This window comes from Xyrauchen texanus, chromosome 46 (genome assembly GCF_025860055.1).
Source record: "Xyrauchen texanus isolate HMW12.3.18 chromosome 46, RBS_HiC_50CHRs, whole genome shotgun sequence".
Lineage (NCBI taxonomy): Eukaryota > Metazoa > Chordata > Actinopteri > Cypriniformes > Catostomidae > Xyrauchen > Xyrauchen texanus.
Window position 1 is genome coordinate 20,503,338 of NC_068321.1, and position 17,448 is coordinate 20,520,785.

Consider the following 17,448-nt stretch of genomic DNA (forward strand, 5'->3'; position numbering starts at 1 on the left):
TTATGTAAATTGTCCTATGTTTAGTTCATTTTTTCAGAGTAGGCACCACATACCTCTCTGCTGTTCTCACAATACAATGTCATGTATCTCCTTATTTGCAGCACCTCTGTTTCAAGATGTTTTGTTTTGATTCACACTCAGGGTGCAAAATGCTGCTCACCACGAGGAGGAAAAAAATGACGTTGTTCCCATGAGAATGTTAAGAGAGGGCACAATTCAAAATAAGTTGTTTCTGAATGGCGTCAAGTACACCAGTTTCATCAGTGTTTGTATAGAAAAATTAAGGCTAAAAAGAAAGTCTGATTTTGTATTATTTTCTTTTTCTTAAGATGTTGTGCACATGAGAACACTTGGGCTGTGGATTCTGGTGGGAAACTAATACATGCTAACTGTCTCACCCACTACACTTCTGAGGTGCCAAAGACCACCACAGGCCTGGCACCTCTCGGTTCCCAGAGGGTGAGATCAGGGTTAGGTAAGTTCACAATAACAATGGTCATTCTAGGGCCTTGAAAGGACATGTCATGGTACAAAACTTATGTTAGCACAAATATCTCAACAATGTGCTCAAACACATATGACTGAGTACTGTTTTACCACATCACCATTAAGATGATAGTTCACCCAAAAATGAAAATGATGTCATCAGTTACTCACCCTCATGTAGTTACAAACATGTATGACTTTCTTTCTTCTGTGGTACACAAAAGGTGATACTTATTTACTTACTTAATTTTCTCTTTTTATTTTGATGATTGACATGACTATAAATGGCACAAAGTGCTATTAGGTAGACAAGACTTGACCTCTTAAGCACAGAGAGTTCGCGGAGACACTCGTGAACTGTCTCTCACAGGTTTAGCACCTAGTAGTTCTCAAGGTGCCATGTTAAGTTGCCAGTCTAAACAGTGGCATTTCAAAACTCCCACACTCTCTCACAACCCTTCTAAGAGTCTAAATAGTAACACGGTTTTCAAGACAGTAGTTTCAAATCAGGTTTTTTTTTTTTTTTTATGTTTAATGCTTTACCCAGATATTTCAAAGGTTAGCAGCACATGAGAGTAGTTGACATGAAATGTCAGCTAAAGTATACTCCTTTTAAAACTATTTTCTCATTCTTGTATCATTGTTTTTACAGGCAGTTGTATGACTTCATATTAATTGAAAGACTATATGGAATATTTGTACTTTCACTTGTCACACTACAGAACCATTAGAGTGAACTGTGAAATGCTAAAAAGAAAAAGAAAAGAAAAAAATGCTAAACAATGCAAATAACTAATAAGAAATGGTGACCAGTTAAAGAACATAAAATGACTACACTTTCCCCGAAAATGCAAAAATGTCTCCATTGTCAACTCTAGTACTATGCTAATGGAGAAAAGTCATTTCAAGAGGATTTATTTCTTCAACATGTCTTTTTGTCAGAACAGGGTCCTTCTCTTTTCAATGACAGTGTAATGGTCTTAATGTTGTTTAGTCAGCCTCATTACATGTGTGGTGTGAAATTCCATTATAGGTTCACACAAAAAACAGACCAGTGGACTTGCCTTTATGTGACCCATTAGAGGTGTCACTTAACACCTTGGCTGTGAGAGCAAGACCAGAGCCTCTGTCCCCAAACAACTGTATGACCTACTGACCACACATAAGAGACAGATAGACAGACAGACTCTTATTAGTGTCTTATTAATCTCAGAATGCTTAGATGAATATATCAATTATATCATTTAAATAAATGATATAATTTATATTATAGATACATATAAATTAATGCATTGTTATTTGGCATAATACAATATAATAAATATACTTTGAGTCATTATATTTATCATATTTTTTCTTCATGAGTAAATGTACTTAATTTGCAATAATATCAATGCACGTATATCAAAATTAATATAAAAATTATATACTGTAAATTATATTTTAGAAATATGTATGCATGTACTGTATGTATAGTTATCATAAACTATATTTTAGTATAATAAAATAAAACATGATATAATATAATATATTTTAAGTCATTATATTTATCATATTAAATTTACTTAATAAAAATTTTACAAGAATTTTAACAGTATTATCAGATTTTTTTTTATTATTGATCAGTTAAAATGTAGCATATTTGGTTTTAATACATTATTATATTAAAATAACAGTTTATGGATTGAGAATAATCCAAATAAAATAAAAATATCCAGAAATCTGTCATTAATATGAAAATTAAAAACAATTCAGTAAATTATATACTTCTTTTTTATTTTAGAAAATAAAAAAAATATTTTTATTTGCCATTTTTTTAATAAAATATAATAATATTTTCATTCATTATATTTAACATTTTATGTTTTACTTATAATAAATGTTTTACTTACAATTGGCCTTATTTACAGTATTATATGCACTTTAAAAACTATGTTACAATATAGCATATTTGTTTTTGACAGTTATTTTATTACAAAACCAGTTTATGTTCCCTATTTATGGACTGTGAATAATCCAAATATCCAAATATCCAGAAGGTTTAGGGGAATATATTTCAATAAATTATTTAAATAATAGAATTGCATATAAATATATGTATGTTTATTTGTCATAATTTATATTTTTATATAATATAATGTATATTTTAAGTCATTATATTTTTGTAATCTTTTTTTCTTCTTCATGAGAAATTTGGCTTAATTTACAGCATCTAAACTTTTTTTATTTTGTAAGTGACAGTTCGTTTTTTTAACAAGCATGTTTAAACTTGTTTTAACAAGTTTGCATATTAAAATTCCTCTTTATCTTGTGTCTATATATGAATGAAGAAAAATCCAAATAGCATTGGAGTGCTTGATGTTAAAAACAGTAGTAGAGAAAAAAAGTTATAGATTCGGGGTGAAAAATCACACATTACCTGTTGACTCATATCTTTAGGTTCCCAGACCAGGACTGGTCTCTCTCTCTCTCTCTCTCTCTCTCTCTCTCACACACACACACACACACACACACACACACACACACACACACACTGAACATAGTAACCTAGTCTGAGACAGACAGCAGCGGCCTGGAGAAGCCTGCAGAGGTGTCACTTCACACCTCTGAGGCCTGAGCCTTGTATAAAACCTTTCTCCAGCAAATCCTCAGACATCTGACTCTCTCTAACCATACAGAATGGATCTTTCCTCTCCTCTTCTAAGATACTTCGCACAGAACTCCTGGAGCTGCCCGAGCTCAGACTCTGAATTCTACAACATCTCGTCTCCTGAAGCAGTGTCTCCCTTCTCCTACATGGACTTCTCGCCCTCAGTCCAACGGCAGAACAGTTCTTCTCCACCTCACTCAGGACACCTAGGTGGTACCAAGGCACCCATCTCTGGTTCTTTAAATGAGGCCAGTGGACGTTCTTGTGGAGGTACTAAAAGAACACGCTCCAAGAACCCTAGCAAGCAAAGACAGAGTGCCAGCGAAAAGGAGAAGCTCCGAATGAGGGACTTGACGAAAGCTCTCAATCATCTCAGGACTTACTTACCTGCTTCCGTGGCTCCTGTCGGCCAAACCCTGACGAAGATTGAGACTCTTCGTCTCACCATCCGCTACATCTCCTACTTGTCAGCTCAGTTGGGCCTCAGCGAAGAATCTCTCTGCGAAATGAGGGACCTGGGAACTTCTAGATACCAAGATTCACCTCAAAACCAGACAGAAGGGTTTTGCTGGTCCAGTACAACTCCAGAGTACTGGGGATTTAGAGATGGGGTTACAGCATACCAAGAAGAGCATCAAAGCAACCTCAGTACAGAAAGCAGATTGAGGATAAAAGAAGTGGAACATTGTCAAGTTTACATAGGCATGGAGACACCTGCTGATGATGACTCCTTTAACTCAAGCTTGGAGTCTCTATTGTAATTTCCTTTGTATATGGATACAGCTGCGGCATACCAGGTGTGTGCTGTGTTTTATGCTTGTGTTTTTGAAAATTCAATCCAGTTAAATTCAGCTTGCATGCACATTGTGTTAGCTTAACTTCTATTTTAGGCTCTATATGATAAATAAAATAAACTTACCAACTTTTCTCTCTTTGTAGGACTACAGCAAAGTCATCCACTGTCCCAGCATAGCACCAGAATTCTGGGGATGAAACTCTGTAAATGACAAAACTATTGTGTGTACTCAGCTGTACAGTATTTAATGTATTTTAATATATTGCTTTGTATTATTTTAATATTCTATTTTAATATTATATATTTTGTATGCTATCTTTTTTTGTACAAAAATAATACTAATTTATTTATATTTATAATAAAGCATTTTATCAAAATATTTTGGTTCTGACTTTTTTTTGCACATAAATGTTTTTTCAAAATAAAAATTTTAGTTAAAAAAAAATAATAATTTGTTTACTTAAATAGTCCAGAGGTGTAAAAACTGTATTAAAAATGTAAATATTATATTAAAATGTATTAAAAATATTTTCATATATATATATTCCATGAAGTGTCTCCATTATAATGACATCATAGCACTATTAATACATATATATATATATATATATATATACATACATATTCATTATTAAATGGAAATGCTATTTACAATACTTTTAGTGGCAAATGCAATAAAAAAAATATAGTTATACATAAAGTAAAAATAAATTGAATTTATTTTTAAACATTTTTAAAGTGGTCTACTGATATGTATTTATGATGTATTTTCCATGGTTGATAATTAAATGATTACCTTTTGTCTCCCCAATCCTGAATATCTGGTTACATCCTTGAGCTAATGTTTCCAGAAGAGGGCACCATTGTAGAGCCAAATAGCATAGCAGTCTTTTTTCTGGCCCAGCTCTCTCAATTTGTCTCACTCCTGACACATTGTGCCACTATTGCCCAAACATAAGAAAAATACAGTCACATTTGCTAAAAAATTGCTAGAAATTCTTCAGTCTATTGTTCTTTTGAGAGATGAAGGCTATTCCATGCACTACTTTCTTGAAAGAAGAAACCAAATTGGATTTAACCAGAATCGAGAGAAATAGACAGCCCAGAGGCACAACAATAAAAAAAAGAGTCTCTAGTTTTAGAATCAGCCCCCTTACAGGTCCTAAACTGGCAGCTTTAATGACTATTACATGCCAAACACCAGTTCCATCTGCAACATTGAAGACTTGGCATTTTAGGAAGACTTTCAAAGAAAAAGCCACATCTGGAACTGGCAAATAAGAAGAAATGGGTAGAATGTGCAAAAGAAAGTAAAAGATTGAGTGATCAGTTATGATAAATGACTACTGTGGATGAATGAATCAAAGTTTGAGGTGGTGAGCTATTGTCAGAAAAGTTTAATTATAAGGTCTGTGAAGTGCTACAGAAAGCATGAAACTAATCAGAAAAACTACATTAAACTGAGTGTTAGAATGCATTTTTCAATGAACAGAAGGTTTGAAGAATACAGCATTTATGTAAATAGATTTTTTTAACATTATAAATGTGTTTACTGTCATTTAAAGGATTAGTTCACCCAAAAATGAAAATTCTCTCATCATGCACTCACCTTTATGCCATCCCAGATGTGTATGACTTTCATTCTTCTGCTGAACACAAAAAAGATTTTTAGAAGAATATCTCAGCTCTGTTGGTCAATACAATGCAAGTGAATGGTGACCAGAATTCAAAAAAGCTCCAAAAAAGAGATCAAGTCACCATTAAATTAATCCATAAGACTCCAGTGGTTTGTATCAATGTCCTCTGAAGCAGACCAGTTGGTTTTGGGTGAGAACAGACCACAATACAGTATAAGTCCTTTTTCACTGTAGCTACATCTTGACATCAGTCTCCATGATCTCAAACTCGATTACAATTCCTAGCACTTTACGCATGCACAGAGCGCTTGATGGCACAATAGGAAGTGTAATCAAGCTTGAAATCATGATCGTGCCTAGAGAATGCAAAGACATGTGTATATGTGTCACTTTCCTTTTCTGCATATTACAGCCCCCTTCGGGAAACATAGCGGCACCGTTTTGCGGCCATCTTCAGGCCCGTTTTGCAGCCGGCCCACCCGGTTCTCCCGATATATATATATATATATATATATATATATATATATATATATATATATATATATATACAGTATATATACGTATATATAGTCACATTTAGCTTTTGTTACATGATTTATATTTAATATTTTTGCAACAAAGTAAGATACACCTAATCAAAAGAGAGTTAGGCAGTTACAGCATTATCCTGTTATTTACATGTAAATTAGTATCCAAATAATTCAACAAATGAGTATCAACATATAAAACAAAACACCAGATTCCAGCATGTAAAGCAAATTCAATATGCAATTAAAACTTAATTAAACAATTAACCAGCCCTGCCAATTTATTGTTATGATTTTGCTCTCTGTTTAACTGAATGAATAAGAAATAAAAGTTGCATAATTAATTAATTAATTGGAACATGTTCCTCCAAGCACTCTAAATTACTGATTAGTGACTGATATATCAGGCCAATTTATTGTTTATAATTTATATGGATATTTGGCCATTGTCAGATTATCTGTATTTACCAATGACTCTTTTTTAATAAATATTGTGTGAAATAAATAATATAATTTAATATAAATCATTTTATCAATGTATTTGCCACCAAAAATATCAATAGTTCACAAAATATTAATAATGGTATCGGCCATTGAAAAGTCCAAATCAGTCAACCATACCTTCATAACATCCTAGCAACCTAATGTATATCTTAGTCAAAGATATAAGTTAAAATTGAGAGACTTCCAGCTTTGCATTTGTGTTGATGTAAAACAAAGTAAAAATGTATTATTGTGACTGAATTATACTCAAACCTATGGACCCGATGGCAGGGGTTGTGAAAAAAGTTTACGCTAAAGAAAATTTAAGTCTCTGTATACATAAGTCAGGCTTAAAGTATAATTTGAAAGCTTAGAATCTGAACTTTTCAGAGATAACATCACTTCTTCATTTATGTTACTTAAAATAACAAAATAAGGCCTCAAAACATTTGTGTTGAAAATTAGTGCCTCCCTGAGGCACTACAGCTATAGCACATAAATGGACAACTCATATATCAAATGAAAGCTCTCACTCTCAGGTTAAGTTTGCCCTGATACCACAGTTAGAAAGATTTTCAAAAGAATCACAGAGTGAAAGTCATCTGTAACACTGTTAAGGATGGGCAAGGAGGAGGTGGGAACCGGCTTGTCAATATAAATAATATTTAATGAAAACCAAAACACACAAACATAAACGTAAACACACATGACGGACATGCCCGTAATTCTCTCTCTCTCGAACCATCGTCACCGGCCACCTTTATCCCTCGCACGCCTCATCAGGCCGATTGGGGACCGGGCGTGCGATATTCCGACCCGGCCCCGCCCCCCTCCGCTCCACATCATCATATGCAAACATCTCTCTTTTATGCTCCAATAATTGCTGTTGTAAGCCGCAAATAGCTAAAAAAAAAAATTTATATATGCTTTTACCTTAGGAAATTCTCTGAAAATGTGCCATTGTTTACTTGTCTGTGAGCTTGCTTGGCTGAATAATCCAATTTTATATCTTAGATGTCCAGAACAAAATATGTCATCCAGAAGTAATAGCATGCTATTTATAAATATTTAATATCTTGGCAAAGGGGAGTATCTCAGCCAACTGAAACCTAGATTGAGAGGCTAAGATATTCAATGAAACAACAAGGTTGGTGCTTGAACTACAAATTAGACTGAATGTCTATGGACGAGCGATTCAGAGAGGGCTAAAATGCATTAGAGCAGCACGTACATTTCAGACCTGTATATTGTGATGGAATGAGATAGAGAAAAAAAAAATTCTAGTGCTTTCTGCAACCTAGTGGAATAAAATTAGACTTTTCAAAGTGAGGTTGAGTGAACAGAACCAGAGGTACATGTTTACAAAGTTAGGACAACAAGACGTTTTTTCTTTTTATTCTGTTTATCATAAGATTATAAGCACATACAATATTATTTATGAAAAAATAGATTTATTTCTTTATTTTGGCCGTTCTCTTAAAAATAAGAGAAATTTTTTTGCAATATGTCCAAAATATATGTGAATGGTGAGCTTTTGAATTTGAGTCGAAAAATTGTGGGCGGCAGCCCAAAAATGCACCAGAGTTTAAAAGGTTAAAACCTACAAACAAAACAAGTTAAATACATGATATTCCCAAAGTGCTTCCTGCCCTCTCAGTGAACACAAAGATCTCAACCAAGTACTAATCAGGCCAGTGCAGATAGAGCCTCTTTCTTAATATACCACAGGTCAACAAAAATAGCATCCTCGCACCTCTAAGTCTGGGACAGATGATCCCTTCAAAAGCTTGAACTTCATGCATCCTTATCTTCATAATATTCTAATGAGAGAAGGCTTGGCATGCTGCATGTTTTTCAAGGTGTTAGATACTGAGGTAATTAGAACTAAGACTCTAGTTACCCATGACCGGTGACTGATATGGTAATGTGAAGCTCAATACACAGTTTACAGAGCACTGGGAGGAAAGGATTTAGACAATTTAGTTGTTTGCCTCAAATCAACATTTAATCGAGCAGGATAAGAAAAACATTTCACATAGATGTGCTAATCGACCTTTAATGCTTTAGGAAAAACTAAGAAAGGCTTTGAAAAAGAAGAAGTGCACTCATTTGCAGGAAGGTCTGAGAATTCAAATCAACATTTAAAGCATGCAGTGACAAGTTTAATGAGTTGTGAGCACATACTAACCTTGCTTCTGATAAAGCTATTTTTGTGTGTTTTTTTAATAGTTGATTTGTTTGTTTGTCTTGTCTTCTATTCATTTTTGCGATTTAGCTCTATTCTTCAACCTTGCTGTTTTAAAAGCAAAGAAACATGAGCATTATGTTATGATCTTTGTGCCTTTATTCACAAGTTAGATAGCCCACCTTTTTCATTCAAGATTTCTAAAAGAAATTCTGATCCTGTTTCCAACTAATGGTTCTTCTGGACATCGTAAACATTTTATTATTTCAGGTCAGCACTGCAAGGAGCAAAAAGTGACACGTTGTGGTCTGGGAACCATTTCCTTGGAGCTACTCACACTGAAGCTGTGATCCACAAGCCAAGGCTTGAGAAGAGGTCACCTAACACCTCAGAAAATGAAACAACAACTGGATCCACAAAATAAAGTCCAGATTTCATTTTCTTTCGACACGTGATAAACAGTAATTGCAATGCAAGCAATATTTGGGCCCTGTTCAAAATAACTGTCCTTCCCCAGTTCTCATGAGGCTCTCCAATTGAAATGTCAGTTGTCTAAACAAAGATCTGTGAACAACAGACAGATTACAGGCTACACACTTCAAGAAAAGAGGTGTTACTCTGAGAGGGCAGGCTTGTTATGATCAATATAAGACATTTAAAAGCCTGCAATGGTTAGTCAAAAGAACAATTTCTATGTTAAAGAGCCCTGATGTTAAATAGTAGTTCTGACTTGAATAAAACCTGTTGATTTAGATCTTGACTCATGAAGCACATTTTAAGGTTAACATTTTTCTGTGTACATTGTAAATTTACTTGCCATTATTGCCTTTTAGGGCTATTTCCACCTAATCTAACCCTAAGAATGAGTTTTGTTGGTTTAACCTAATGTATTCAGGTTCATTTAGTGAGAGGAGAATATATTTTTGATATTAGCTGTTACATTTTTTAAAGGTTCAATTTTTTTCCACTGTATAGATTTGCCTCATTAGTGTTAATTATTCTAAAAATGAAAAAATAAATCAATAAATCAATATTCATGACGTGTCAAGGAATTGAACAGAGCAATCCCAAAACCGTTAGCTTTCATAGAAAAAGCAATAGTAAACTTAATGAACACATACATTTATTTCTATTAATAAACAGTTTGACTAAATCAAAATATGTTTCGCTAACCTTAAAAAGTTTTTCATGTTTAAACATCTAAATTAATTGGTTTTATTCCATTTTAATTATTGACTAAATGTACCTGACAGACTAGTTTACACTAACAATAGTAATTTTATGGGTTAAATGAAGCAGAAATTTATAATTGATCATTAAAAGTTACCACTTTGTTCAGTGCAAGCTGAAACTACAAAAAAGTGCTAAATTTAGTAATATCTAAAATAATTGATTTGATTTAAGTCAAAAATAGTATCACCGATTCAATGTGAATACACCAACTAAATGCTTTTTAATTAGATCAAGTAGAAATAACTCTTTAAAGGAATATTCCAGGTTCAATACAATGGGTTACTGTGAGGCACTTACAATGGAAGTAAATGGGGACAATATGTAAACATTAAAATACTCAATGAGTCAAAAGTATAGCCACAAGACATAAACAATATGGGAGTTGATTCTAGTGTAACAAGATTTTAGTGTAATGAAATCACTTACTAAACTTTTTGGTATTACTTTTATCATTTTACAACTGCGTTGTCGACCCTTAAACCTTAAAATGACAGTTTAAACAGCTTTACAGCTCTGTAAATGCTTTGATAAAATTATAAGTTTCACATTTCTGTCTTTAAACCCTCCAAAAATTGTCCCCATTCACTTCCATTGTAAGTGCCTCACTGTAACCTTGAGTTTTGCTTTTTTGGGACAGGTCGAAATTACCTGTAAGTAACTGTGGGGGTAATAAACATTGTGTCACAAATGTTGCCGATAGAGCTTAACTTTGATTAAAACCGGAATATTCCTTTAAGGAAACAGTTGCAGGTTACAGTGTAACTAAATGTATCTTGAACTTGTCCTTCAATAAATGTTATCTTACCACTGCAGTCACCACCTCCCACCTGTGCTTGTGATATGAGCTTTCCCAGAGACCCCCTGCCCCTGGTGTGATGTCTCCTTGCTTCTTTGAAATTCTTAAGCACCTTCTAAAGGTGCAACATCACACCTTTTCATCCAGGATATATTGAGCGGCTGCTTCCATTTCACCAGAATTCACTCTGAGCTAGAGAACCAGAAGGAAACATCTCCTCATCTTTGGAAAGATCACAACCATGGAGTTCAACTTTTCTCCATTTATGCTACAGGGAACAAAATCCCATTTTGAATATGAGCAATCATCTACCATTTCTGATGCTGGGTACTACAGTGCCTGTGGAAGTCTTTCTCCAAGTACCTCCATTGACTCTGGATGCTTTTCTCCTCCTGCGGGCTTGTGGGGAACTGGAAGACAGCCAGAGGTGGCAGGAAAAACTGGCATTGACAGCCAACCTGCCAAGAAACATAGAATATCTCTGCCTGCTGAAGAAAAGAGGCGTTCCAGGTCCAAAAACCCTGGAACGAAGCGCCAGACGGCCAGCGATAGAGAGAAGCTCAGGATGAGGGACCTGACCAAAGCTCTCCATAATCTCCAAACCTATTTGCCTCATTGTGTAGCACCTCCTGGACAAACCCTGACCAAGATCGAGACCCTTCGACTCACCATTAGTTACATCTCCTATCTGTCAGCTCAGCTTGGGCACAATAAGGAAATCTACAACCATGAAACAACTACAAGATGCTGTAACTCACAAGATCAATCAGAGAGGCTTCAAAGTGGGCCTTTACCAGGAACCTGGTGTCTGGATGGGCCACAAGGACTAGGATTGCAAGATGCTTCCCAGAACTGTCCAACATTCACTGCCTTCACAGATTCAACACAGCAGACGGAAACAAACTTTCCCTCTACCTCATTCTCCAGAGATGCACAATCCTGTATGGTAAGGATGCTTTTGACATTGTTTTGTTATTTCCTTAAATGTTCTCATGATTTGTTGCATTGGGATTAATGCACCCGTACTTTTCATTGAATGGATTTGTGCCATTTTACAGTTTAATATTAGATAGATAAGACACAAAGATAAAATTTTAAGACTAAGATGAAACAATTTACAGCATGTTGTTTCAATGATTCTCTTCAGGGTTGCGGCGAGTCTTAAAAAGTCTACATTAAGCTTAATGAAACATGCAGAAATCCTGTTTCTTTCACCTTGTACTGAATTTCTGAATCTAAACACTTTCTTTCCATTAACAGTTTCCCTGCATGATGACAAATGATGCTACACACTACAGTCATGAATTTTTTCTATAAAGAACATAATTTGGAGGATTTGAGGTCCGAAGTCATCTTATGCCAAAATCAGATGGTCACTGAGTGTTCATCGATAAACAAAGACTTTATTTGTTTGTTACATGTACAGTAATTTGTCAGATAACTTATTTTCCTATTAAATACATTTGTAAATATTGTACATGTATTATATTTTTTACAAATAAAATATATTGCAAAAATATGTATTTGTAAATGTGCCCTTATTGACCCAAATTTTTCGATTTCTAAAATACTTCCAGTTCCAAATATATATTTCACAGACAGTTTAAACATTAAGTGTAAACCTAGCAAAATCATAAAAAAAAAAAATTGTAAACAAAGACAATTTTAAAATACACATTAAGGCACTTTTTTGGCCTTTAAATACATACTCCTTTAGATGTTTTCTTTGGACATTGTGTGTAAGCTTTTTCCTTCATTGTAGACATAAAAAGAAAAACGTTCTAAGAAAGACATAACAAAAAACTATACTTTCTATTTTTTATATCAAATTATATAATGGCTTGCATTTTACCTATAAACCTTTTATGATAATTCTAAACTGTCTTCAGTAGCTGAAAAATAATTTCATATTTCATCAATAGGTAGAAAATATATAATTACATATAATATGCAGTTATTCATATTCTTGGGGTAGAATTACAACAAAAATCCTAAATCATGAATTTAACTGTAAAACATTCAACTGTTAAATGAGATAATTTTTTTAAACACACATCATCTACAAAAATACATAAAAAACACAGAAAATCCTTACAAGACGCAGAGTAGTCACTTGAAGAGGAAGCTACAACACAATACAGGAAAACACAAAAATGAAATTAATTAACAGCAAAAGTGCTTAAAAGTGGATTCATGTGTGAAGCTCTGAAAAGATCAGGTTTAGATTAATTACCTCTATTGCACTTTCTCTTGCATATAATTAAGGCAGCTACAGACACCAACACCAATGGCACAACCACAGGCACAAAGTAAACTTCCTGCTCAAATGTTTCCTCTGGATTCTCTGAAGCATGATAAAAAAAAAAGTAACACAGACTTTATTTATTACAAAACTAATTTTATAATGCACTCGTCCTATGTGAGCTCATTACCCAAAATTACATCCATCTTGTTGTCCAGACTGATGTGTGTTTAAACGAATAATTATTGCTTTAAAAATAAATATAATGAAACTTATAGGTGAAGTGTGTGCTGAAAAACAAAACTGTAATAATAATGAGTGTCTTCAAACATCTTTTCAAACACATTCCAGTCTACCATTGGTTGGACAAACATTGGTTAGATGATCCCACCCAAACTCAGGGCATTGGTTGATCTGGTCAAAATGCCCGAACAAACCTATGAATGCTTTACTTATAGTTGTCTTAGTAGGTTAAACTAGGAAAGCAGAATGTATTGTTGTGCACATTCCTTACCAAATGCAACACAACTGTACTTCCTGTCTGTTTGATTTGCATTGTCCTGTTTAAACAGATTGATCCTATACATTGAAGAATTGTACAACAAGTCATTTCTAAAGATTTGAAGGATTTTGGTCAAATATATCTTCTTCTTCTGCTGACATATTTCCTCTCATAAGATGGACCTGTCACTCTGAATCATAGTACCCAACTGTGATGTCATTCAACATTGATGTGACACTAAATTCAGGAAAGGGTGATTGCCCTTTAAGGTAAGTTACAAGCAACCAAAAAGAGTGTGCACCTGAGATCAACAAAAACAACAACAACAAAATAGAAATCAAACTGAGTAACTTTGTAATGAGAAGATAAATATAGTCTGAAAAGATTTTGACTAGATATAATGTCCTTTTGTAAAACCTTCCTTATCATACAGAAGCAGTATTAAAGTCTGCTATGAGGAAGTATGTGTTGATTTAATCTCTGTTGTTCAAAAACTGAACTGGACATTCAAGTCTGTGCTGTGCTGCCCTCCTACATCATGACGTAAAGACTGTTGCTATGTTATATTCCTACTTGATATCTCTGTATTGCCAGATGCTTGGAAGATTATGTGTTAGTTAACAAAACTACAATGGTCCCATTAGCAGCTGTTCGACTGTCACCAGTCACAATATTAGCAAACCAATTGATAAACAATGCTGCTATGCTAGCATTTGTGCTAAAGGTGTTTGATTATCAAAAGAAAGCGTCATTTACCTTGTTTTGTACACCTGTCTCTGCAAATGTTTGTTAAATTGTTTTATAATGTCATTTAGTTCAGGAACTTTGACTCATTGATTTATATTACTTAATAAAAGTGAATGTTTATCACTTCTCAACTCTCTGGGTGCCTACATGTTTGTGTGACATCACACACCTGCATCTCGTCGAAATCGGAGTAGAAGATTTCGGCACAAGGTTCCAAGTTGGACAACCGACTCCAAGTGGTGTTCTATTGCACATATTCTAGTATTAAGTTGGAAATTCTGACTTACCGAGTTGAATGGAATGCAGCCAGTTCTAGCCTTTCTGAAATGTTTTGATTGATTGTACTACTAACCAATTAACCTCCACTTCCTCCACTTTTAATTTAATTCACGGTCTTAAATGAGCATGGCCAACAGTTTCTAACCAGACCAGTTGAAAGGAATTGTTGGCACAATGACTGCACAGCATAGAAACCCTGTCCCACTGATACTAGTAAACAGTTGGCTGAGAAGCCAAAGTGAAACAGTTATGTACAGCAGTGCATAGTTATATTATGCAACTTTTAATCTTCGACCAGTGTATTACTGTTAAAATTGTGCATAGATTTAGTATTTGGGATGTGGAAACTGTATAGAAACAACTATGAGTTTCTCTTTTTGAAAATGCTTTTTTATGAAAAAACTCTTATTATAGGCCTTATGCAACTACATTACTGTGTGTAAGCTTCACAGCAATATTTTTAAAAGATAATTTCAAAGCTTAACCTCTGGTGCACTGTCTGGTAGTAGACACAAACAAAAGGCAATGAACAAAAGTGATAAAAGACTACAAGCCTAGGTACATATTTGTAAAGGTACTAAACAGGTAGCCAGACTGATAGATCAGACAAAAAAGCTTTCTCCATTGACAGCCATACATTCAAAAGTAGTGTATTCCTTCAAAATATTTGTATTTTATTTATTTTTTGCAAGCAACATATAAATTGTAAAAATGTAGTTTATAATATATTACACGTTTTTCAGTATATTTCAGTAGTGATCAGTCAGTATGGCATATATGCCTCAGATGAGTGGCTCCAAAATGGTCAAAATGGCTCAAAAACCTCATGATGTTAAATCCTCATTGTATTCAGTTGCTGAAAATGAAAAACATATATAAAGAGTGGTTAGTAAATATTCTATTGCTGTTTTTCTCGATGCAAACTTCTGATTCAGATTATGTTGTAATGAAAGTTCCATTAATGGATGTGAGAAGCATGCAGAAAAACATGCAGAAAATACACAGAAAACACTCACTAGAAGCAGTGTAGGTGCATGTAGAGGAGGCTACAACACAACATGGGAAATAAGGAAATAAGATAATTTAAAACTCTTTATTTACTAAATGATCCTTCTATGTAGTCTGAATGAATCTACCACTTTTCATCTATCTATTAGAATCTCATTTTACAGTAAGTTGTGTTTTCATTTCTTGCATTACCTGAATGTTGCCTTTTCCTCCATATAATTATCCATGCAATGGCAGCCAAAGCCAATAATACCAACCCCAATGTTATAACCGCTAACATTGAGGAAGTTACCAACTCAAATGTTTCCCCTGGATACTCTGAAGGATGAAAAAAAAAATCACAAAAACATTTGTTTATCGGATATGTTATTTTTTGATGCACTTGTTCTATGTATATTGACTCATTACCCAAATAGACATCCAGTTTGTTTTCCAGACTGATGTGTGTAGCAGAGCAGGTGTAATTGTACTTCTCTCTCTGTTCCCCTGCACTGATCTCAAGACTCTTCCTCATCTGGTACGTCCCGTCACCATTGGGCAACAGATCTCCTCCAGTGATCTCATGATCAGATACAGGCTGCCCATCTCTAAACAGGGTCAGGTTGATGTGACGAGGGTAAAATCCTGTTGCCAGACAACTCACACGAGACCCTCTAGAATGTGTGTTTCCTTTCTGGATGATTCTGACTCTGGGTTTCACTAGGGATGAAAGAAAGTTTAATGCATACTTTAGAACTGTTCAGAAGAGGATTTGGTGTCTAATGTATTCATACTTTGTTCATCTTTGAGAAAAACATTTATGCAAAAATGTGTTTGTGACAGACCTATCCTTTCCACTTGTTTCCCCCTTGTTTGAAGATAACCTTTCAGAGTTTCCATGGCAAATGAGTAGTAACCAAATTCATATTGCTCTGTTAGAAATTTTAGAAATGGCTGTATCTTCTGCGGTGAGGTTTTAAAAGAAGTACTGAAAGTTGACTTGCTATTATGAAAATGCAGCTCAACAATTGTGGATCCTCCAGTAGCACCCTTAGCCATAATTTGTCCTGTCTCCCCATTGTCCAGCAACTCACAATGAACAAGTGTCTGATGAACTTCAAGACCTGAAAGTAAAGTAGAAATTGATTGATCAATCACTTTTTAAAAGCGTGCCTTCACAACCTAGTTATGTCCTATTAATTCAGGGGAACATCCATTCAAGCCCCACCTCTCCCCCAAACACACATACACACACCCTTTTCAAATTGTTCCTATTCCAGTGTATTGATGACCAAATCAATGCAGAATTTAGAATACTTACTGTTTGAATGATTATGACATTGTAATTTGACTCTGTACTTTACAGAATTATACATTATGTCATTTACGCTCCTGTGATAATTTTGGTCAAAAGCATCTTCTGTTGTATTTCCTCTCACAAAATAGAGCTTCCTATCTGAATCATAGTGCCCAACTGTGATATCATCCAACATATTATGTAAAACTGAATGCAGGAAACGGTGACTGCCCTTCAATGAAAGTTGCAAGTACCCTCAAAGAGTGAGAGCCTGTGAACAAAAGCATTAGTGATTAAACTAGCATTTTGTGTAACCACTGAAATGGAGATTTATAAAATGGAAGGCATTCCACACTTAACAACACATGTTAACCACATCTTGTAAGGATTTCATACAGACTGTTTCAGAGGTTGGGAATCTCTATATTACATTTCTATTATTATTTTGACGTAATGATAGAAACAACTTTTAAAAATGTGTTGCATGCACTAGAGACATTTTTCAGTCAAACAGCATGTTAAGCATTTGTGTCACAGCACCAAGAAAATAAAGTTAACACTGATACCACATGTTGTAAACTTCCCATGCTAAAAAACAGAC

At 34.4% G+C, this 17,448-nt stretch overlaps 4 protein-coding genes across 4 annotated transcripts in view; 2 read left to right on the forward strand and 2 right to left on the reverse strand.

The window, feature by feature from the left end:
• Positions 1-3,165: 3,165 nt before the first annotated feature.
• LOC127638273 (mesogenin-1-like) lies at positions 3,166-3,897 on the forward strand. The gene has a single exon (XM_052119736.1). The coding sequence runs from the start codon at positions 3,166-3,168 to the stop codon at positions 3,895-3,897; it is 732 nt and encodes a 243-aa protein (XP_051975696.1).
• Positions 3,898-11,034: 7,137 nt separating this feature from the next.
• Positions 11,035-12,110, forward strand: mespab (mesoderm posterior ab). The gene is made up of 2 exons (XM_052119394.1): positions 11,035-11,739; positions 12,054-12,110. The coding sequence occupies exons 1-2, from the start codon at positions 11,035-11,037 to the stop codon at positions 12,108-12,110; spliced, it is 762 nt and encodes a 253-aa protein (XP_051975354.1).
• Positions 12,111-15,060: 2,950 nt separating this feature from the next.
• Positions 15,061-17,448, reverse strand: part of LOC127638274 (BOLA class I histocompatibility antigen, alpha chain BL3-7-like) — a 184,106-nt gene continuing 181,718 nt past the window's right edge. Inside the window, exons 2-6 of the mRNA XM_052119737.1 lie at positions 16,396-16,674; positions 15,980-16,270; positions 15,764-15,889; positions 15,580-15,609; positions 15,061-15,419 (exon numbers count right to left, since the gene is read on the reverse strand). Coding sequence (XP_051975697.1) covers positions 15,388-15,419; positions 15,580-15,609; positions 15,764-15,889; positions 15,980-16,270; positions 16,396-16,609 — 693 coding nt within the window. The 5' untranslated portion in view covers positions 16,610-16,674 and the 3' untranslated portion in view covers positions 15,061-15,387. The remainder of the gene's footprint in view (positions 15,420-15,579; positions 15,610-15,763; positions 15,890-15,979; positions 16,271-16,395; positions 16,675-17,448) is intronic.
• Positions 16,915-17,448, reverse strand: part of LOC127638061 (uncharacterized) — a 35,447-nt gene continuing 34,913 nt past the window's right edge. Inside the window, exon 15 of the mRNA XM_052119395.1 lies at positions 16,915-17,118. The gene's annotated coding sequence lies outside the window, so the exon portion shown is untranslated. The remainder of the gene's footprint in view (positions 17,119-17,448) is intronic.

What these genes read in the sequence shown, in the direction of transcription:
- LOC127638273 (XM_052119736.1), top strand. Translation starts at nt 3,166, where the DNA reads ATGGATCTTTCCTCTCCTCTTCTAAGATACTTCGCACAGAACTCCTGG.
- mespab (XM_052119394.1), top strand. Translation starts at nt 11,035, where the DNA reads ATGGAGTTCAACTTTTCTCCATTTATGCTACAGGGAACAAAATCCCAT. An exon ending in GAGATGCACAATCCTGTATG is followed by an intron (nt 11,740 to 12,053) that starts GTAAGGATGCTT and finishes TTCCATTAACAG; the next exon opens with TTTCCCTGCATGATGACAAA.